General features: G+C 40.6%; 1 protein-coding gene across 4 annotated transcripts in view; it reads right to left on the bottom strand.

Moving 5' to 3' along the window:
• Positions 1-24,376, bottom strand: part of CWC27 (CWC27 spliceosome associated cyclophilin) — a 254,437-nt gene that overhangs the window by 223,321 nt on the left and 6,740 nt on the right. For all 4 annotated transcript variants that reach the window (XM_075589982.1, XM_075589964.1, XM_075589973.1 and 1 more), the window contains exons 4-10: positions 20,477-20,620; positions 17,666-17,764; positions 14,883-14,986; positions 13,941-14,010; positions 10,990-11,069; positions 6,753-6,801; positions 4,611-4,774 (exon numbers count right to left, since the gene is read on the bottom strand). In XM_075589982.1, the coding sequence (XP_075446097.1) occupies positions 4,611-4,774; positions 6,753-6,801; positions 10,990-11,069; positions 13,941-14,010; positions 14,883-14,986; positions 17,666-17,764; positions 20,477-20,620 (710 nt within the window). The remainder of the gene's footprint in view (positions 1-4,610; positions 4,775-6,752; positions 6,802-10,989; positions 11,070-13,940; positions 14,011-14,882; positions 14,987-17,665; positions 17,765-20,476; positions 20,621-24,376) is intronic.

Genomic DNA, 24,376 nt, shown 5'->3' with positions numbered 1-24,376 from the left:
TGTACGAATTTACAATTTCAAAGAAAGGCATTAACATCTTAAAACTGTCTAAAAGCAATAACTTCACTGTGAACCAGTTTTGCTAGATTATGTTTTTGCCATTGAAACCCTCCCCCAGCCCCCCCCCCAAAAAAACCCCCAATTGTGGTCAAATGAATTAATTATAGTTGTCATGTTAAGATACCGATGTAGCGCCCGTTGCTGTGCGTCACTATGTGCGTATTTACTGCAATACTAGGGCGCCACGCAAAAAATATATAAAAAAAATATATAATGTATAGATATATAGATTATAAAAATATACATATAGTATTTTTCTTTTTGCAGAGAAAGTTGCACACTTTGTGCAGATTCTTGCACAACCCTAACCTTAGCACAACAGATAATATTATTTTAACTATAATTCTCAATAGGGACTGCATAAGCATTCCCAGGCACACATATTGCATACAGAGCCCCTATTACCGAATAAAAGTTACGCAAGAATTGAAGTTGCTTAACATTCTCGGCAATGTTAAAGAAGGGAAAAAAGGAATAATGTGTTGAACGCAGACTGGCAGTTCTGACACAAGGTATCTTGTAGAAAAAGCGATAGCTCGCCAGTACTACGTCAAGGAGCTTCCAATCAGCTCTGATACATCTGTGATCACATACTTGGAGCACTAAACAGTCCTCTGTTTCATACAAGGTAAATTAAGTACATGCCTATTTGTAGTTCAAAGTAATTGAAAATACACATTAGGAACGGGGTGGTTAGTGTAATATTACAAACACCCCTTCCACACGCCAAGAAAAAAAAAAATCAAAAAACATTTTAATGGGGAAGATAAAGCAATAATCGGAAAAGCTAATTTACTGAATGTGGTCAACTAAGATTTATACTTTCTGCTGGAGAACAAAATTTAAATGAAAAAAAAATAGTCAGCCATTGTTTTTATGAAGGATTAATATATTAACGGTGTATATTATTATCAATAATGTAATTATGAATAATTCATAGAGATGCAGATCATAGGACATTCTAGAAATAATAACCTTTGATAAAGCGTGGGTTACCACGCGAAGCGCGTAAGAGTGCTCTCTTACTGTTTTTAAACGTGCCTTTAATACATTTTTGCACCTAGTTTCTGGCAGTATTGGTCATTTTTTTTCAGCAGCAGAAGCACCGCCGTTTTTCCACTTCGCTTGCAGATACTCCTGGGTAGGAGCACGCCGACAGCACCAGGAAATTCCACAAGGTCAGCAGTGAGTAACTTTACAATTTGTTACTTCATTCATGTGATCAGTCCAGTTCCCAACCACTCAGATTACCACATAAGGTATACCTATTGTAGGCTAGTGGTGTCTTTATGGGTGGTGTTCAAGGGACATTGCAATTGGATATTGGATTCCTGAGTTTATTGAGCTGTTTATTGTATAGAAGAAAATGAAGATTCAAGTCAATAATTTTAATACATAGTCCACTCCTGGCAAGCATCACTAGGGGTCTACCCTCTATTTTTTTCCTAGAAATAATAACCAACAGTAATTTCTTACATGATTTCAACATCTACACATTGTAGTTCTAGTGAGACCTCTAGTGGCGATAGACAATCTTGAATGATAAGTTGTATGTTTCACTCTCTGGTCATGCTACAGATGCAGCGTTATGGTCGGTCGCACACGCCTCACGAAATCTGCTGCAGTCATATTTTTTTTTTAGATTCGTGCTCGCGGAATCCCAGTGGCCAAAGGGAATAACAGTGGGGGTCCCTGCATCTGAATGTTACTCGCGCTGTGTGACTCCTACATGGCTGCACCTGTCTGTAAGAGACATGCAGTAAGAGAGAGACTGAATCAGTCATTCCCTGCACGCCTCTAGCAGGCGATCGAGTGGCTATTTTATTTTAATAACACAGTATTGAAGCAGCGGATCTCTGGAGCTTAACTGCATTACATTTCAGCCTCGGGAACCCCCTCCTTCCCGAGTTTATAGGCCCCGCGGTATGGGGTGCCGGTATTTCCGCCATGTTTAAATTCTCCCGCGTCATGGCCCACGTGACCGGGACATTTAAACAATGCAGGAAGATGCTGGCATCCAATACCGGGGCCTGTAACTTGGGAGGAAGGGGATCCCTGAGGCTGAAATTAATGCGGTTCAGCTCCAGAGAAACCCTGCTACAATAGTGTATTCTTAAAATAAAATAAAAGCCACGCTATTGCCAGTTAGAGGCGCGCAGGGAGTGACTGATTCAGTCTCGCTCTTACAGACCGGTAGGATTCACACAGCGGGAGTTCCATTCAGACGCAGGGACCCCCGCTGTGTTAATCCCGATGGGCCATTACCGCCTGCTATGGACAGCGCCGCGGATGGTCAACGCTTTACACACTGTGCACCAGCACATGCTCTACGGCAGCTGATACATACAAGATGCTACATCTGTATGACAAAAGAAAAAGCAAAACGAAACAGCCATTCATAAGCTCCAAAACATGCATTAAACGCAATTAATATGGCATTAATAATGCTAAAGTACATGCGTGGCTAATTCTTGGTCAGTTGCAAACTTGTTTTGTTGTATTATTAGTAATAAGTTGCAAAACTATTTTGTGGTCATGTGCTGCATCATTTGCCAAGGCTGTTGCCATCCTCTATCCAACCAATGACCAGTAAGACCTAGTCCTATTTTCACTCGCAACACTCCTCATAAAATGTGGTGCCTGCCATTAAATGAATCAATTATTACAGTAAGTTCAGCCTATTACAACCAGATTCAAGCATGCAATAAAAAGTACATCATTGTTTACTGTATGGCAGTGTAGCCGGGCTCCCCGCTCACCTCCGTTTCAGGCGGGGGAGCTGCGGCTTATGGGGGAACTGCTCCAGCGCAGGGCGCCGCCATCTTTGTTGCCCGCCATGCAGAGAGGACAAGTTGCGCATGCGCAGAGTCCCATGGTTGGGGCGGCCATCTTGCGTGGTATGCATGTGCAGAAGCGCAACAGTAGCGGCGGCCATCTTGTAATATGCTCCGCAGGGGAGGGTGAGGATCCCGCGGCGCAGCACAGCCAATAGGGCTGCAGCATTCACGATGAGAGCAGAGTTAGGTTTGGCGCGATTGAGCCACCACGTTAGTCGGAAGGGGAGCAGCAACAGAGCAAGTAGTGTCTAGGGAGCAGTGCTTCCCTGGACTATGCCTAGAGTTGCCCCGCAGGCTTCAGTTAGGCTTTGAGTCCCTTCAGCCTGTGGTACTACAGGGAAGGCCCCCCAGATAGGGACACTTCCCCTTAGCTCACCAGTTGGTGATAGTGCACCGGGGACTGACGCCACGCGGTGTGTGCGGTCTGGGACCAGACCCAGGCATATCCATTATCAGAGACACAATTATAGGGACACACTCCAGCAGGAGATCCCTCCAGAGGCAGACGCCTGATGATCCGATTGGCGTGGGACCACGTTGCGACCCAGCGAACCATCAGCCAAGGCGGCCTGGTCTGGCCTAAGACCAGGAAGGTATGACATCTACGTGCACCAACGGCCATACACGGTGGGTAGCACTACTCCACATGAATACTAATTGGGTGGGCCTGGACTCTGTGGGTTCCACCTGGGTGGCGTTGTGGTGTGGGGTATACCTTGTGGGGCCTGTCTGGTATTGGGTTACGCTGTGCGTACTGCTATAGTATAAGGTTAAGTGTTGTCAGTGTTGTTAGGCTTCCTGTTAGCCAAGCAGGTAACGGCAGCACAGGTAGTTTCTCTTAGCTACGGGGAAAGGGGGCTACAGCAGTATTTTACAGCCTGTGCTCCGATGACCTCTGGGGGTCTGCAGGGTGCAGAGAGCAGAGATGTTGCTGTCACCCATGAGATTCTCCCCCGCTCCCTCTGATCAGCTGTTAATAATGAATAGTGTCCTGCTCCTCCTCTGTGTTAAAAGCTAGTTTTAATTGAAGAGGAGCAGAGCAGTATTTATCAGCATGTCCCAAAACAGGTCTGCACTTCCATTCAAATTATTTTAGGGGTCCGCAAATAAAAAAGGTTGAAACCTACTGTTATATGTCAATAGTGTGCTCTCTGTGCTAATTCATTGTTTCTGATTCGAAGGTAGACCGTGTGTGTGTGTGTGTGTGTGTGTGTGTGTGTGTGTGTGTGTGTGTGTGTGTGTGTGTGTGTGTGTGTGTGTGTGTCTCACACACACACACACACACACACACATATATGTATATATATATATATATATATATATATTTAAATATATATACAGTGTTCGACAAACCTATACATTTGCTCGTCCCGGGCGAGTGGAATTAACCCCCGGGCGAGTAAATATTGGCCCAAGCAGCACACGTTTGGTACTAGGTGGCGAGTAGATTTTTTTTGTGTGGCGAGTAGATTTTTTGGTGATTTGTCAACCACTGTATATATATATATATATTTATATATATTAAATGTGAAATGTTTTAACTCAAGACAATCTCAAACATCTATTCAACACCTAAGAATGATTGTAATAAGATTTAGGGAGATTACAGTCATTTACAGAGTAGACTGAACCGAATGTTTATAAATGCAGCCAAATTTTAACACACTGAGTCCAAACTTGATAAAACTATTTTGCGTATAACAATTCACTTACCTGCGACTAGTTTTTCTCTCAACTTGATCTTCGTCAGATTTTACTGGAAGCTTCGTGCTTTTGCCTGCTTCTCTTTTCAGCTTTTTGGATATGCGATCTTTCACCTGGTGCTTTTCATCGCTATCCATTTCATCTTGATCTTCATTTTCATCACTTACATCTTCCTGGTGATTAATAAAAAAATGTTTTATGTTAAAGGTTGAGCTAGGTTTATAAACTTTTCTCACTGTAAACATGAAAGAATATGCAAACACACACACACACCAGGCTTCACTGTTCTCTCAGATACCTCAACATACCGATGCCTAACTAAGTTACAGAGTTTCCATAGGATAAAGCGGCAATATTGGTTAAAACTACTGTAATATGCACAGGCATACCGCATAAAAGAAAACAAGTCTACATCATCAATACGTATGTGTATTTTTCATCTCTCTCCACAATACTTCATTTATTTTTATGTAATTTTTCAGTTTTCTACCAGAACATTACAAGATGGAGGAAATGGATGGAGGAAATGGATTGATTTGGTATTTGATTTTTTAAAGCAATTCCCCCTTACTCACTCTACTCCTCCCCCCCTTTTTAGTTTGTATTTTTTTTCACAGGATTGGAACGGGAGGATACTTGTTGAATAACGTTTATTTTCAGTAGGAAGCCCCAGTTGATGACATTTTGGCTTCCTACTGAAGCCAAACGTTTTGACTTCGTGTATATATATATATATATGTATGTATGTATCAGTACCGTGTTAGCCGAGCTTCAATAACCAAAAAATAAATAGATGATACCGTTCTGTGGCTAACGAAATGCTTTTATTTATAAATGCTTATATATATACACACACACACACACACACACACACACACACACAGTGCTTTAAAGCTGTGTCAAAAGCGAGCATTAGTTTATATGGGCTCCATGTAACAATGGTTTTTCAGACAAAAGGTGACACATTGTGTGCTCATTTGCATGTCATTTCCCAGAATCCCTTGCTGCAGTGGAAGCACTGTATGCTGGGGATAATGGTGAAAGGCAGGAATGCAGACCTGCCTAAGACATGTGAATGTGCTCACAAGTGATCTTTTTATTTGAGATGGCTGGATGGATATACACACACACACACACACACACACACACACACACACACATATATATACACATATATACAAGAGAATAATAGCTTTCTGGTACCCAATACAGAGTGAACTACGCATGTGTACACATACAATATACACATTCCATTTATCTATATTTAGGACCTGTGAGCTCCTATTAGGATCACAATCGTCCTCCTATAGTACCGAAGAGCTGGGATATTATTCTCTTGTGGGTGGCTATATATCTGTATTTACTACAGCACAGTGGTCTGGATATAGAACAGTCATATACTATTGAGCTCTAGACAATAACTAGACTCGTTACATACAGCCTATGGTGTAGAGGTAAGAGGTAAGGCATTGGTATCAGTGGAAGGACCGGTGGAAGGTCCTGAGTTCAATCCCTGCATGTGTCTTATACAAACTGTACTAATGTTCAATTTGTGTATGTGTCCGTTAGTCAATAAAGCATTTAATTGAATGTTAAAAAAAAAAAAAAGACTGCACAAGACAGAGAGGAGAGCACGTGGGCTCCTACGAAATGAGAAAGCGAGATCTAGATACCAGTAAGGTCCTCGCGCGGCAAAAAAGAGGTTTTAAAAAAAATGACTACCGGTGACATTTTAACGCGATCCTGGTTATAACGCGGTCTAATGGCTGTGGACCCCAAGGACCGCCTTATAACAGGGTTCAGATGTGTGTGTATATATCGCAAAACATCTGTACATTCTATTAGCTCTCTTCAGGTGACAGATATTTATACAATTTCAGCATGGAAATAAAAATATAATATCTGCAAATATACTGTAGATGTTCAGCCTAAAAAGATTGAGATGGAAGCATTTTCTGAGCAAACAATGTTTAGACTGCTCATTATTTGCATTATAGCTGCACTGCTAAAAAAAAGTTAAATCATGCACGAACGAGACAAGTAATGCATAAGTACATACTTCGATTGGAACATGTAATTGTACCCATACCAATGCCTACAAGACAGCCATCAAAGGAAACAGATCTTCCATAGAAAATACATTCTACATACCTCATCTGTATCATCGGTGTCTTCATTAAGTTGCATAGAGCCTTTCGTGCTGAATTAAAAAACAAAAGATCCAAATTACTTTGAAAAACATGACTTAAAGATTTATTTTTTTAGTAGAGTGTAATAAATAGTGTTCACTAACGATAGCAATCACTATAAGGGAGATAACCCGAAAACACTTCAAGTCACTTCTGCTAATTGGAATGGTGCATCTAGATAATTATCACATTAAGGGGAAATGTACAGTTGGCAGGTACAATAGTTTGTGATTCTGCACCAAAAATAACTGAGCATTCATTTCTGACTCTTTTTGGGATGATAGTACAAAGGGGTTAATAACAGTGGTTAGCTGCAACTACTATAGTGCTTTAAAGTGTACAATTTCTTGGGTTTGGTTCCCCAAACTTTGCTCCCTTATCTAAAGGACTAGTTTCAAATACAGGATCATCCAAGAATCATCAATATATGTGATATGTGGAGGTTTCGTGTTATGTATAGCACGCAACTTCCACATATGATGTATATATAATCACTATTTATATATTTTTCATATGTTGTACTTTTTACATATATAGATTATTCACATTTCTTTGAGATATTTTTCTTCACATTTCACATAGATATACTTCAAGTCCACACATCAATTTGGTATCATGGTATTTATTCACAATAGTACATATTTCACATTTAGTATTCTATACACTTTATCATAATCATAATCATCTATTTATTTTTTGTTTTTGTACACCATCACTCAAATGAGTACAAATAGGGTTTATTATAGGTAGTTTAGGGATGATTAAACTATCCAGATTCATATATATTTTATGTTTTATTTCAAGCATTATACATTTTTATTTATATGTATTTTGTTGCTTTGTATGGTGCAATTCACTTCCACATAGGTGTGATCTCAATTCCAACTGTGATTGGCTGTCATATTATTACAGCAATCGCCTATTAATAACACCTGTCTGGGGTGATGCACTATATAAGGCACCCGGTTTCCAAACTAAGTCACCCTGAGAAAGCGCCCTGTGAGGCGAGAAACGCGTCAGGGGACTCCTGTGCTGTTTTAATCTTTGGCTTATTATGCCCTAATAAATAATTTTTATCAACCCACATCAGCCTCATCGATTTGCAGTGCCCAATCTCTTTTTTGTAACTTCTTCCATCCATACATTGGAGCACGCCTCGGGACTGTTCCTTTATGCTGCTACATCTCAACAGCCAGGGTGGATGGTGCCTGTCGGATCCCTTCATAGTCCAGCGGAGCATGCAGTGCTCAGCCAGCTAGGTGATAGCTGTGTGTGGTGAGACGCCGGTATAGGCGAGTCGCGGACACGTGACATCATGGAGACATGTTCAACCGGAGCGCACGGCCGAGGAAAGTGCTCCCTGTGAGGAGGTCGGTGCCACAGTGGGATTCCGGCGTGTCACCGACGGATGACATCATCGCGACTTTTTTCAACTGAAGCAAGCTCACCGACGTGAGGAGTCTCTCTGCAAAGGTCCGGGGACATCGGAACGGCGCCCCTACTCTTTTTGAGCAATCAGAGGTAGATGTACATAGCGCCAGAAGTCCCGTGAGTAACCAGAGAACAGAGACTCAACTCTTCTCACTATCAGGAGGCATTTACCGGTCCCGGACAAGTGTCCCCCCCCCCCTCTCTTCCCTTCCTTACCCTCCCCCCCCCTCCCTTCCCCTACACCTCCTTTATACACCGTGTATTTACTTTAGGACTGGTACAGAGGATGTTAGCTTTATAGTACTGGGTCCAGACACGGAGAGGTTGTGTACATCATCATTTCCTAGGGGGGACACTTTGTGGATTATTTCATTAGGACTGGATATCCTCCTCATGATACATTCCGGCTCATTCCACCATCAAGACTCATTGATCTCAGTCCCCTCATACTAATTCATTTTGTCCTTATTCACTATACCACCTCCACTTTATCTCTATAGAGCACACTAAGGGGAGCTCCTCTCCCCATCTCTACTAGTTTCAAATACGTCTACATCAATACCAAAGAGCAAGAGTACTCGCTCCCAATGGTGCCTTACAGCTATTTAAAATTATTTAGCCTTTTTATGTATTCAAATAATAAGGTGAACACACATAGGGCTTAATATTATAGTAAACTCAAAAAGAAACCCAGACAAATTGTGGCACTAATCGTGGAAGAACAATGATATTGATACTAAACATAACGTAACAATTGCCTTAAAAGAAACCTTCAGATAAGTAATTAACCCTAAGAAAACGTAACTAAAAGAAGAGGTCGTAAATGTATACACGTTGTTTTGTGCATAGGGGGCAGTGTTTATTTATTCTTTAATTTTTCTATAGGTTCCCTTTAGAAGGCTGATGGATGTGAAACCTATAGACACTATCATCCTTAGTACTGTATATAGGTGTGAAAGGGGGAGGCTGTCTCTATATGGGTTCTCACTCCAAGTTAATGAATGCCAACACTAAAACACCACAATAATCAAAGGCTGTCTGCTTAATTGTTTAAAGAATTGTATCCATTGACTCCCAAACCTCAAATGCATATTTCATATCAAGCTTCATATTGTAATGGAACCTAATTGAGTCTTTAGTTGGTATCCTGGATACTGAGATTACACCATTATAGAGAGACCCCACTCAATATAAATTACTAATGAATATATACAGATACTAAGCTAAATATATCACCTAAATATACTTATGGTGGGCAGGCTATCGGAAGCCGGGGTGGAGGCTATAATCACAGATCATGCATGTACACAGTGGACCCCTCAGAGGAATATATAATCTAACTACCCTGAAGCTCTCACATAATCAAAATGTGTCTTGTATGGGAATCCAAGATCTGTCCGCGCACATGCTCATCATGGGGAGGAGGTACACAACGTGCTGTGAGCACCATCGAGAAACGCTTTCTCATCCTCCTTTATCAAAATAACCTGAATGTGAAGTGTTTTAAAAACACTGACGGAATATGGGAGCAGCGATTCCCAACCATGGTTCCGCGAGGCAGTGTCCGGTGTTCTGTGAGAATTGACAAAATTGCATTACCCCTGAAGAAGTGACAGAGCGTAGGGTGGAGCTACTACCGTACGTCGGTATTGTGACCTGGAGTTGGAAGTTCAGCAGTGACATCATCAGGGGTAGGTGTTGAGGAGGAGCCGCGGCCGCGAGAACAGGAGAGGAGAGTGACGCCAACCCCAGCTGCGGCGGCCGTGAGTAGTGGTGCTACAGCGTGCAGGCCCCCCCACATGTCTTCCCTCCCTCAAAGCGACCCGGGCCCTAGGAATCCTTGATCCTCAACCCCTCTCCTCGGAGCCTACCGGCATCCTCTGCCCACCACCCCCCCCCTAGAGAACCAACTAGCATCTTCTGCCCAACCCCCTCACACACACATCTTCCCAGGACGGAGTCTGTTCTGACCTCCGCGGGCCGTCTGCAGCAGGCTCCTCTGCTGCCGCCCGGTAGTGGTGCTGCAGCAGGCCCCCACGTGTCTTCGGTAAGTGTTTTTTTTTTTAAATATGTATTGGGGTGGTGGGGGTCTTTTTATAATGTATTGGGGCGGTGGGGGTCTTTTTAAAATGTATTGGCTGGGTTTTTTTTTTTAAATATGTATTGGCAGGGGCGGGGTATTTTTATTATGTATTTTGTGGGGAGGATTGAGTGAGGAAAAGGGGGAGTAAGAGTGAGACGCAGGGGAGAAATACATGCGAGGCGGGAGGGGGAGAGGGAGTGAGACAGAGGGGAGAGAAATACATGGGTAGAGGGTGGGAAATAGAGGGGGCTCGTGCGGTGTGAAATGTTGTGATTTACCCCTAATATGTGTAAGCCAGATATGGGTTCCAAGAGATTTTTTTTAAATATTTCAAGGGTTCGTCCAAACAAAAAAAAGGTGGGAATCACTGCATGGGAGAAACGCATGGTGCACATAGACAGAATCAAGAAGATTGTTCTCCCACAGCCACTGATATCATCCATTAGCGACTACCTACAAGGGTGCCACAGTAAAAGAGGCATGGTATACATTTACTTTCATCGTGTCCGTGACTCTTTTAGTATGGATACCCTGTATATTCACATACCCTTGAAACATAGTATGAAGAACTGATGTTTCAAAAGACCTTGGAACGAAGTGCAAATGAGTAGACTCTTAGTCTTTCCCGTTCTTTTTTTATGTGAAAACTAATTTATACTTCTTGCTTTTAATTTCAGCTTCTCACCTGTCTATAGCTGGCACTGAACTTAATCGTGGATCATCCTTCAGCAGGTCGTGACTACTTTTGCTTTTTCCTTTCATGATCTGTAAAACAATTAGGAGACTTTATTGCATGTAATTGATAAACATGTGAAAACTAGCAACAGCAAATACTGTACGTACCACTCCGACTGCAGCATTCAATTAACAGGCGGAACATTTGTCATGGTAATAGAGAACAAGCAGGATTTCGCTGTGGATACAATACAATGGACCATATCCAAGTAGTACAAGAAGTGATTTCCCAAAGTAATGAATACGATCTACCACTCCGCTGAGGATTCTTTGATCAGAAAAAAGCATTTGATTCTGTTTACACCTCAGCAGTACTTAATAAATTAATAAGAAAGTACCAAAGAAGCGTACATTGATATTAACAAGAACATTTACGAGAATGTCACATCAACCATTAGATTACTTGAAGATACAAGCAAGCAAGGTAAGGATCAGCAAAGGCGTGTGACAGGGAGACCCCATGTCACAAAACCTTTTCACAGCAACACAAAGAATTGTTCAACATAGATTTTTCTTCCCAATGCAAAATCAACAATTAATATTTGAGTCACCTAAGATTTGCTGATGAGTTATTTTTTTCACAAATCCAAAAGATCTCAGGCAACAAATTGGAGTACACACCGAAGTAAAAATGTGGGCCTTCTTTTTAAATCTCTGCAAGACCAAAGTGACGTTCAACAAATGTGTCAAGTCCGCAAGGTTTGAAATAAATGGAAAATAACTGAAACAGTCGAAGACTATGTCTACCTTGGCCAGCAAGTAACAATTGATGGGAACCTTTTGAAGGAAATGAACAGGAGAATGAAGATATGCTACTGTACATCCTATCTGGGAGAAACAAGACCATCTTTCAAGGGAAACTTTCACGGTTCCGCAAGAAGAAAGTTTTTGACCGGTGTATTCTGCCCATACTTGCATAGGGATGTGAAACTTGGAACCTAAATGCGAAGATAATTCAGAAGTTTCAGACAACGCAAAGAAGTATGCAGAGATGTATGCTCTGTATTAAACAAAGAGATAGGAAAAAGAATGAATGGGTTTGAGAGGGAACAAAAGTCTGTGACATAATTACAAGGGTGAAGAAACTAAAATGGCAGTGGGCCGGACATATCGCAAGAAGAAATTACTATCGTGGGATAAAGATGGTACTTGACTGTATTTCAAGATAAATTTAAAGGAGCATGACAATGACCAAGAAGTTGAGGAAAAAATCAAAACATTTGTTGGAGCAACATGGAGAAGACAGGCTGGGAGTACCTGTAAGATTATTGGAGAGGCCTTCATCCAGCAATGGATTAACAAGGGATGATGGATGGATGGATGGATGATGATGATATACACATACGCACTGTGTGTTTGTACACTATTCAGAGAGCATTAAAAAGGATGGATTAGTTTTTTTTTTAAAAAGTGAATAGGTATGCAGCTTTGTTAAACATTATATTAAATATCTATCTACTCCTTGCCTTTCGCGGCTCATGTTTTTCAGGAACAACAGGATTTAATGGAGCAGTTCGATCTAGTCAGATTTTTTTTAAACAATTTTTGCTTCCTGGAAATACTTACAGGAAGGGTACCACCAGTACAGTAACCCCAGGGGAAACTAATGGGAGGTTTAAATCTCATGCTGGCAAATAGGAAGCCAAACCATCATGTGGAGTTTTTAAACCCCTATGAAGTACTGGTGCCACCTTCTCCAGCAAGTATTCCTCGAGAAGCAGGGGGTCCCTGGAGCTGAAACAAAAAACGGCCCTTCAGGCCCCCTATATAAAATACAATTAGAAAAAATGGGGGAGGTCAAGGTGGGAGAGAGAGAAGATTCGGTAGACCACGTCGTGGGCTCACAGTGCGGTTCTGCGGATCACCCATCTTCAGATTGTCCTGGCCTGGCCCGAGACCAGGAAAGGTACCCACGTGCACCAACGGCTATACACTCGGGGTAGCGCTACTCCACACACACTTTGGGTGGGCCTTGTCTGTGGACACTAAGGTGGTTAGGTGCCCAAGCACCCTCAGTACTTTGGGGGAGCCCTACCAGGGGTAGTGAACACTGTGTGGGTTATTGTATTGTGTTGGGATACTGTGTATGGTTATTGTTATTATATTATTAGTGTGTGTGTTAGTAAACAGTTATCTTTTACCGGTGTGTGCGTATTTCTAAATACTGTATTGGTTCCTGTGAAGGGTTATCCTGCAGTGCTAGGATCCCTCCCAGGTGGAGGCGCTGTGTCCAGATAGATCAGCTCACCCCAGGCTCCCATCGGCGGAGGCTTAGGCCTTCTGTGAGCCACAGGTAAAGACAGCACGCGTGGTTCCCTTTGTTATGGGGAAAGGAGGCTACACAGGAAAGTCCACTATAGCTTCAAGTTGCAACATGTTAATATTCTGAGGAACATTGCAAACGGATATTTGTGGGTGGGAGGGAAATGATTGAAATCGCCAGCATGAGGAAAGGAGGGAGCTCCTTTCAAATGTTAAACGGCTGAAATTATTTTTTTACACACACGTCATAAAAATAGGAATTCATCCTAGGTAACCCAGAACAGATGGACATACTTATGAAGGCTGAAGGCAGAGTACCAGACATACATTTACATATTAATAATGACTGTTATACATGCACACAGCCCAGACCACTAGGGACAGTCATATCACAGATTTGAAAGTACTGCAGTAATCACTATTGTAATACTATGAAAAAACAGTAGAATTTCCTCCATACGTGCTATTTAACGCTTCTTAGATAGCAAATTTTATTTTGAATGGGAAATGGAGGTACAGAATACATTTTATTACCATAGAAAAACTACAATACAATCTTACCAGGTGTATTTTTAACAAGTACAAACTAGTGTAAGTAATGAGAATTCAACAGGAGAAAAAGAAAGCAGGCGACCGTACCTCACTGACTTTAATAATTTCGACTTCTTCCTCCTCTGCTTCTTCTCCAAAAGAAAGTAAACTAAAGTTCCTGTTTAAAAAATAATAATAATAGTGTTGAAAAAAATCGGCAATGATTTATTTTGCAGTACTTCTCAGCGACTTTATTAATTGGGTGAGCAGTTCTGAGAGTATAGTTTGACAAACGGCATGGGGTGGGGGAGGGGGGTGATGGGGGGAGAATAAAAACAAGTTTCAAAACATATTTGCCCATTTCCCTCCTGTATCTGTTGTGGTTTTGCTTCTTCGCTTTTGCCCTATTTTCTGTGCCCCGCTCTGTGTACCATGCTCCATTACCAGCTTGTTTTTTTGCTTTTTGCACTGTGGAGTTCATAGGATAAGTATCTTTTTGCTTATTGTTGCATGTACAGTATTATTCCTTTTTTTTTTAATGAGCTCCTCTAATCTTAGTGTTGCTGTCGGTTTGTGTTTATCTGTTGCTGTGTTTTTGTGCATACCATGAGTTAATACACTATTCTTTTATTTAACTTCACATGGTCTCTTGTTGAGTGTTTTTTCATATAAGTGCAGGCTTTCCACTTTGTATTGCATTACCACAGTACAAAGTGCAGGCCCACCTATAACCAAACAGCCTGGCTCTTCTGACCTGCCAAACGTCAGTCACTGCTTATGTTCTAAAATGCGTAAAAAGGAATGTACCACGTAACTTTGAGATTTATAGTTCTAATACATTTAAAATATTAGACGATTATAGGGACTATATTCAACTCAAATTCTACAGGAAATGGGATAATTTTGTTAACATTGCTTCTTTGGTATGTTGTACCAGTTACGTGGTGAACCGATTGGTTGCTTGTTACCATATACAACTGCAATTAAGCTCCCCGAGAAAAACAAAAATATGTGCAAATATAATTCACCCCACTTTTCTTAAATATTTACTTGGTGCCTTTGACCTTCGACTTTTTAGTCTCCTCTTCTTGCTTATCCTTTTTCGGCTTTTTAGTTGCTCTGGGAATTATGTCTTCAAAAGGATTAAACAACACCTACAGTATGGTTAATAATAATAAAAAAAAGTAAAATGATTGTTTTGCAACTGTAAATCACAAATAATATTTTTTTAAGGAGACGGCCACTTTCAATGGGCAGTAACATACAAACCTAGTTAAGGAAAATAAAATGCTCTTATCTACCTTTTACATATTACTACCACTCTGAAGCACCCAGGAAAGTGATACCTGTATCATGAGTGCCACAAGAGGAGGAGGTTGCTAGGCTGCAGGCTGAAATAGGTAGGATATCTACATCCTCTTGCCCCACACAGGTACCACCTGAGAGCCACAGCTACTTCAGAGGTCTAAAAAGAAGATGGCTGGGAGGCTAAGAATGGTAGATCGCAAGGAAATCCCATAATTCATGCCTGTGTGTGTATTTGTGCCTGTGTGTACTTGTATTTGTGCCTGTGTGTCTATATATATATATATATATATATATATATATATATATACACACACACACACACACACAAACTATTTAAATTATGGTGGGTGAAAAGGTGACTAAAAACCCTCCACCTTATAAAAATATTACTTATGAGCACATTCACATGTCTTAGGTCTGCAACCCTGCTTTTCGCCATTATCACCTAGCATACAGTGCTTCCGCTGCAGCAAGGGATTCTGGGAAATGACATGCAAATGAGCACACAGTGCCACCTTTTGTCTCAAGACCACACTACATGGAAAACCCTTATGCCAATGCATGCTGCTTTAAACACAGCTTTTAAACATAGCCTGGTATGAGATGCAAATGAGATTTTTATGTTATATGCTATATGGTGGAGGGGTTTTAGTCACCTTTTCAGCCACCATAACTTAAATAATGTGTGATGAAGACCTACTCATGTCTCAAATTGCAAAGCCAGTACAACCAACCTCACACTGATTAGACCCACAAGGTCGAAACAGTCTGTCTGTGAGTGGGTTTATTGGCTTTGCATCTCATCCCAGGCTATGTTTAAAAGCAGCATGCATTGGCTTAAGGGTTTTCCATGTAATGTTGTTTTGAGACAAAAAGTGGCACTGTGTGCTCATTTGCATGTCATTTCCCAGAATCCCTTGCTATGTGTGTGTGTGTGTGTGTATATATACACATAGCTCTCATATATAATGTGTGTAAGAGAGAGAACAGACCCCGCATCCACAAGACTGCACAATAAAGGTAACCAATAAACTGACAATAATATATATACTCAGTAAATATGTCAGTGGTGCTATAGGGCCAATGAATGAATTTAAAGAACAAGAGAAAAAGGAGCCCAAGAAAATAGCACTCTGGTATACCGTTGGCAATATCAAAAACACATTTATTTATTAGATGTCACAAAAAGAAATAAAAGATAGCACAGAAATTTAAAAACACGGCATAGATCCCCTGTGCGTAAACCGAAGCAGTATGCTGACTACAGTGCCCATCATATCCATTAGAAACACTGAAAGAAGCCAGGGAGTGAATAGCAAATATCCCTAGCTTGAATACAAATCCCAGAAGAGAAATTCATTGAGTAATAATTGTACAACTTCTTAGGGGGAAAAAACAGGAAACAGGGCTACTCTGTGGCAGATATAGAATTATTGAGAGTATACCACCCACATACTTAGGATGTGGGGAAGCTGGAACCAAAACCTCACATAGATATAAAGTCTCTTCAAAAATGTCATGGGACTGATAATATAATGGGTTTGATACCAAAACAAGCTTCAATGGCAATAAAAAAAGCTAGTCCTATTGGAGAGACAAGTAGCAAGTAGATTTGATCCAGATTCAATTAAACACAGTCCTGAAGTGTGTATAAACGCACAGCACTATCCTGCACACACGTATAAAAATGACAAGGCAAACATAAGACAGCAGCATAAATCGGTACAATTACATATCCCAAGAGGGGGAGAAACCAGGGGATCCTGCCCACTTCACCCACTCCTACGCTTTTCGGCTGGATGCCTTCAACTGGGAGTGGTGGTCACATATACATATACATATTTTATATACATATACATATATATATATATATATATATATATATATATATATATATACATATACATATTTTATATACATATATATATATATATATATATATATATATATATATATATATATATATATATACATATACACATACATATATACACATATATATATATATACATATACACATACATATATATATACATACACACATACATATATACACACACATACATATATACACACACACACACACACACACACACACATCTGTGGCTAAACAACGAAGGAGGCTTCATTGAGGCTCCACTTGCGGATACCTCAAAGGTTTTTTTCAGTGTTCCAGCAGACAGTCTGTTTTTCTGCTTATGGTGTGAGATCTTGATTACGGATTGCAGACACAGAGATATCTGACTGGTGGTGATATTATTCACAAATTGTCCGTTTTATGTTAATTTCATCTCCCTGTTTGGAGCGATTGCTGCTTTGCAAGTTGTAGGAGAGCAGACACGGCTTCCCCACTCAATATTGTACAGCAATCTCTGAATTGGCAGAGCAAGCATGTACTCTGAGGAGATAGGGTGAAAAGTAGCAGTATCATTTTCCAGACATGCACGTGTACACAAAGGCATTTCTATTACGTAAAAATTGAAACATAAAAATAATAAAAGAATGGAAGAAAACATGAAACATACCTCACTGATTTTTATCTTGTGTGGGTTAACAGGCCTCTCATTGTCACCAATGTCAACTTCTGTCAGTCTCAATATATTGTATATTGTGTCTCCAGTTACCTGGAACATAAATTTCCGTTTTCAAGAGGGTACATAGCAAACCATTACTCATTGCAAAGCTCCAGCTATTACTCTACCATTGACATCTTCAGAGCTACAGAGGCTTAGCTTCCACAGCCCTCAAGAGGGTCGGCACATTACAGGCCTTACTCTATATACGACCAAGTGCTAGCTTTCGAACAAAAATACCCCAAGATTTTAACAGGGATTTCCAGCCGAAAACAGCTCAAACTTACACTTCTGGCATATATAATAGTTAACACCTAGTCACTTGAATGGGACCTAAAGGGTGCACCATTGCTTAGCATGGTTTAAGATCTATAGGCCTAAAAACCTACTAGGAACAATTCTGTGAATCTTTGACTGAAAATTAGGCTTCTCGTGTCTTTATAAATGACAGCATGTTACAACAGAACATGAGTCTTTGTCTTGCTTCTGAGGGGCAATAAGAAAAAAAAATGACTGACTTCATTAACTTGTGGTTCTTTGCAGATTTTTCACATATACAAACTTCCTCCAGCATGCAAACTGCCAACATTAATTATAGCTTTGTTTTCAATTGAAGTAATCTGTGTACTATAAAAAGGGAAATATACTCTGCCTGCATTGTACTCAATTAGGAACTTTCATATGTGTAAGTATTCCAATGGGGCAAAGGGTTTTTGTTTTGTTTTTTAACTTCAGCTACTTTTTTTAGCCCTTAAATCACTTCAGTTGCTTAGTTTACAGTGCTACCCCCAAGCTGGGTCAAATCTCCGCTTTAGAGAGATTCCCACACACAGGTTTCACTGTACGGCAGAGGGAAGCTATTCAAATATTGATTTTTCTACATATGGCATTCCTCCGACATGTCGGCAAAACCATTATAAAGAAAACAAATGAAAACAGACAACCCAGAGACCCTGGGATTGTATCAATCATAAGAATGATTCAAATTAAATGAAGGTATGTCAAAATGATATCATCCTCAGGCAGTGGGAGGTTGAAAATGCTGGCCTTGTGTGATGTGTGGGACATTCTTCGCAAACTCAAGGCTGAAATTGGTAGAGGAATTCTCTCAGACCCAGGCATACAAAATGCTCTGTCTCAGAAAATAAAAAATAAATGTACTTTGTGAAACCCAATATAATTACTGTACAACAGTGGTTTCAACCCTCTGCTCGAAAACCTCATGTCACATCACGTTAGGCATTATCAAGCAATTGATCGAATGCACGTGGATTCCATACAAATGGAGCATTGCTTGCTAATTTCTAGAACGTTGTTTCTTGACCGGAGTGCCGCGGAGTGCAGTCAAAGATGAAAAAATAGATGTTCCAGGGCTCTACGAAATTTTCAAAATGAATTTATTCAAACAACAAACACAACGTTTCAACCAACTGCGTGGTCTTTCTCAAGTGGATGGAATTCTATCTTCACTTGAGAAAGACCACGCAGTTGGATGAAACGTTGTGTTTGCTGTTTGAATAAATTCATTTTGAAAATTCCACAGAGCCCTGGAGCATCTATTTTTTCATATAGCTTTTGGATTTCCCTTAGACAGGTATCCCTTGAACCAGGAGCATCGGTATCTGCAAGTATATATAGTTTTTTATGGTGTGCAGCATTACATCTCATAAGCATTGTATCCTCTGTCAAGGGTGCCAAGGCCCACAAAGGAAAACACTCTGCCAGCTGATCAGCATACACGCCCGTGCCGTGTTGAGACGGAGATGCTGCGATCAGCCTCTACTCTTTCTTCTGTCTCAGCCCGGTAGAGAGAAGAGGCAGATTGCAGCCTTTTCGTCTCCAGGCAGCGCTCAACACACTCACTAAGCAGCTGACATGTTTTAGTTAAGTGGGAACAGTGAGAGAGAAAAGTTAAAAAAGAGGCAAGGGCCGTGTGTGGGGGGGAGGGAAGTGAGTGAAGACTGTTTGTGGGGAAGGAGAGGGCTTGTAGTGCGAGTAAAAATAGGTGGTAAGGGGAATTGGTGAGTGTGTTGTGTATAAATAGGGGTGTGTAAGTGAGAAGGGGACGAATATGGTTTCTATGAAAAGGGGGGATAGGTGTGGTGTGTATGTGTGCAGGGGGAAGGCGAGTGAGGTGTTAGTGTCTGTAGTGTATGTGAGAAGGGTGGTGAATGTGAAGTGTGTAATGAGGTTGGCAGTGTTCGTGTGAGGAGGGGGAGCATAGTGCGTATGAGTGAGGAGGAGATGCGTGAGGTTTGATGATTATGGGTGCGCGAGATTGAATAAATCCTCAAGAGAGCCTCTTCTCAAAAAAAGGCCAAGAAGCACAGCTCTAGAACATGGCTTGGCTGTGGTTCCCCCGGGGAAGAGTTGAAAAATCACTGTCAGTGCATTTGTTCTTCCAACAGATCACAAGATAGCAAAATCTGCACAGAATGTAACTTCTGGAGTCTTCTAGCACTAGTTTCCATATCCAATTTTTTTTTTTTTTAATCTTCGTCATACCAAAACTAGACTTACCATAAATGTGCCTACTACATATACTGTACTATCGTAATGGCAAAAAAAAGAAAAAGCAGATGGTTAAAGATTTATGGAAAACAAAACAGTGTTCTATGCCTAAACTCATATGTAGAAAAATGTGGGCAAACAATAAATAAGTTCTTCACAAAACAAATAATCATTAAAAAAAAGGCCTCTTTCAATTGGCATCTGGGTGTAATTTCTTTCAAAAGAATTCTACTTGAATTGTCATAATCTAACCTTTCCAAAGATGGTATGCTTGCTATTAAGCTCATCCGCACGACTGAGTGTAAAGAAAAATTGGCTTCCATTATCATGAGGTCCAGCATTTGCCATGGCAACCAGCCCTCGCCGATTGAACCGGAGCCGTGAATGGAATTCATCCTGAAAACGGTAAACACAACAAGTACATCAATTTAATTAAGAACACTTCATTATTTTTTTCCCAGCGATAGCATATGCATGCAAGCAATATCCTTCAGTCTGACAACAACAGACAAAACTGAAGAAGTCGTAGCAACATGAAAGCTATTAATATTTCATAAATGCTACGCAAGATCACGCTAACCTCTAAGATCTCATCCAACATCTGGGCTAACCATTGTCAATTTCAATGCTCCCATATGGTCCATCTTCCTCAGCTAAAAGCTTTTTTTTAATGTTTGAAAGCAGAGATCAGAGCTGCTCAGTTTTTTCTTTTTATCTTCTTTTAATTGCATGGTTTGACCCCGAGGGGGCGAGTCTTGTTTGTGTACTGAACTTTGCCCATTGAAAGAAAGCTGCAGGCAAACCAATGAGCATGGGCAAATGACCTCACTGTCTGACTGAGCGCTGCTAAGCGATCATCTTACAAAAGGGGTAAATGCTTTCCTTTTAAAAGAAAATATGTCATTTCTTCTGAAGCAGGGAGATGTCTCTATGAAAGACTGCAGGCCTACACTGGGGGATGCCATGCTGAGCACATAAAAAAGGTGCAATCCCACAAAACATACTAATTGTCAGGCTCCTCAAAATTAATCTAACAATGCTATTAGAGAAGGTTTGGCGGCTTTTATTTTGGGGGAAATTAATAACAAGTTGAATTTGTTATGTAATGAAAGTCTCCAGCTGACAAGCTGGAGTGAACGGAGCACAGCTCGATCTGACAAAAACTCAGGACTGGATCAATTTGCTGGTAAAAAAAGTACTTAATGAGACATCTAACAGGCGTACAGCAAATGCAAAAAAACTAGCGCGTATCGCGGATTACTGCGCTTTATCAAAGAGTATCCACATGGATCAAACTAGGGGATTTTTTTTGTCAGATCAAGCTGAGCTCCGTTCACTCCAGCCTGTCATTATCCTGAAACATAGGAAGCATGCCAAGAAGTTTCCAGTCAGTGAGCCCAGTTAGTATCAATTATGTCTTATTCAAGGAGGCATTAATGTGTGGAACTGCAACAGAACCCTTGGTTTAAGTATTTTACCATCGGTAACAACTACGGTCAGCTCTATAGAGGGGTAGTTGTGAATTAAACAGACCTGTGAATGATTTGAGGGTCCATCTACCCCTCCATCCCCTTTTCCCTCCACATGCTCCTGCATTAATTTGGCTATGACCTGTGCATACAGAAATGTGCATTTGATGCAGGTACTTTAATTAATAACCAAGTAATTATTATTGAAGTATTTAAACTTTATACTTATTACCATATATGTTTTGTCAATTTGATGTAGCATTGGACACCTCTGTCTTTTGTTGTATACATTTGCCACGCTCAGTAGCACTCATTTTGACGTAAATATATATTCATGATGTGGTGGGTGTAGGAGTTTGATTAACACACACATTCCCAGCTAGGTCAAACTCCTACACCCACCACATCATGAATATATATTTACGTCAAAAACAGTGCTACTGAGCGTGGCAAATGTATACAACAAAAGATAGGGGTGCCTAATGCTACATCCAATTAACAAAACATATATGGTAATAAGTATAAAGTTTAAATACTTCAATAATAATTACTTGGTTATTTAATTAAACCCTTTGGCCAAAGTGTCATAAGCCTGCATACCAACGTCAAGGTATAACCAAATTAATGCAGGTCCTACACTACACTGTGAACCCTTCCTTTTACCTCTGTATGAGGGGAAATAACCATAGTAAATCCTGTTCTTGCAGCAAAGTGAAAAGACCTCCCAGGTGAGGGGTGATCTCTGGGGGGAGGTGCCACCTACCTCCATACAACTGTTGCCAGTCACAAATTGATTAACACACACATTCCCAGCTAGGTCAATTTGTGACTGGCAACCGTTGTATGGAGGTAGGTGGCACCTCCCCCCAGAGATCACCCCTCACCTTTTTAACTTGGGAGGTCTTTTCACTTTGCTGCAAGAACAGGATTTACTATGGTTATTTCCCCTCATACAGAGGTAAAAGGAAGGGTTCACAGTGTAGTGTAGGACCTGCATTAATTTGGTTATACCTTGACGTTGGTATGCAGGCTTATGATGCTTTGGCCAAAGGGTTTAACTAAATAACCAAGTAATTATTATTGAAGTATTTAAACTTTATACTTATTACCATATATGTTTTGTCAATTGGATGTAGCATTAGGCACCCCTATCTTTTGTTGTATACCTACATTGGGCAAATATATATGCATATTGACTGACACTTCATTAACCCTGAGACTTTTTATATTTTTGATTAATATACTGTATTTCGCAAATCAATTGCTGAATCCCCAATTATAATCCTGGATATCACATCTCTTTTGAGCACTATATTTTGGGATTGAGTTCCCTATGGCGATATTGAATTTTTTATGTGCCTCTGAACAGGGAAGAATTTGTCAATCCTACCCTGTCCTTATCAAAGAACCAATAAAGATAAAGGGAGGTGGGGAAGGGGAGACTCAGGCTGTACAAGAACTTGCTGAACACACAGTGACAACACAAAAAGCGGTTAGCCAGAGGAAAATCAAACCCCGTCCCAGTCTAAAGTTAAAAAGATATATACTTAAAATATATATATAATATATTCCTCAACTCCTTACCTTCTGTGTATGCTGATGCCAGCCTGTTCTCTGCCTAATGTCTTGCATCCTATGATCAGCTAATATATGCCCGTTTTGGCGGCATTTAAATTTGAGGACCTTAACAATAACCAGTTTACAGACTATGGGTCTTTTTCTATATATCCACCGAAGCGGATGATCTCGGAAGACATTCCCCATGGTCCGGTTAGCCACCTCGGCAGATACTGAATCAGCCCCTATGCCCTATATTACCTCTTTTTCTATCAGTATTTACCAAAATATATTTCAGTAGCCTTAAAAATGCTGATAACTGCAGCCAAGTGCCAACACATTAATTTTTACCAATCTAATATCTACTGCAGTGCAATCCCTCTGCCACCTATATGTAACATAATTATATATACAGTACATTAGTTCAGATCATAAGATCTTTGGGACTGGGATAGTGTGTGTGTGTGTGTGTGTGTGTGTGTGTGTGTGTGTGTGTGTGTGTGTGTGTGTGTGTGTGTGTGTGTGTGTGTGTGTGTGTGTGTGTGTGTGTGTGTGTGTGTGTGTGTGTGTGAAATAGGCAAGGGATGTAGCCCCTCGGACTCTCACATACCCAAGCAACTAATAAGAAATTAGCAGAAGCAAAGTGCAATTTTTCACACTAAAACTCACTTGGTTAAGTTAATGTAAAGATATATGGTACAGGTAAAGAAAGCTGAATCTGCGCTTGCGCTTCCAGATAGTTGATGAAAGAGTAAAAGTAACTTGAGCTCCTTGCAGGTACAGATGCGATACACGCTTGCAAAATGTTGAAATACAATTTTCAACTTTTTAGGTGCATCTAAAATTACATTAAATGTGTGTGGTCCTTCTACTCCTGAATGTTTTTTGATCTGGCGCCTTTGGAGAACTGGTTGAAGAGCCCTGCAATAGGTACAGCCTGAAGTAGGTAAAGAAAATACCGCAGCGTATACACATATCATGAAAAAAGTAATACATCACCCAAACACAAGGTTCATAAGTATAGACCCAGCACAATGGGTGAATTGATGAAATTAAGGTAAGCATATTGTAGTCAAAACCTAAAATCACCCTAATGAAGATCCCCTAATGGAGAGCAAGAGATTTA

Source organism: Ascaphus truei, chromosome 1 (genome assembly GCF_040206685.1).
Source record: "Ascaphus truei isolate aAscTru1 chromosome 1, aAscTru1.hap1, whole genome shotgun sequence".
NCBI lineage: Eukaryota > Metazoa > Chordata > Amphibia > Anura > Ascaphidae > Ascaphus > Ascaphus truei.
The sequence above is the reverse complement of the archived record's forward strand: the minus strand, read 5'-3'. Positions and strand labels throughout refer to the sequence as shown.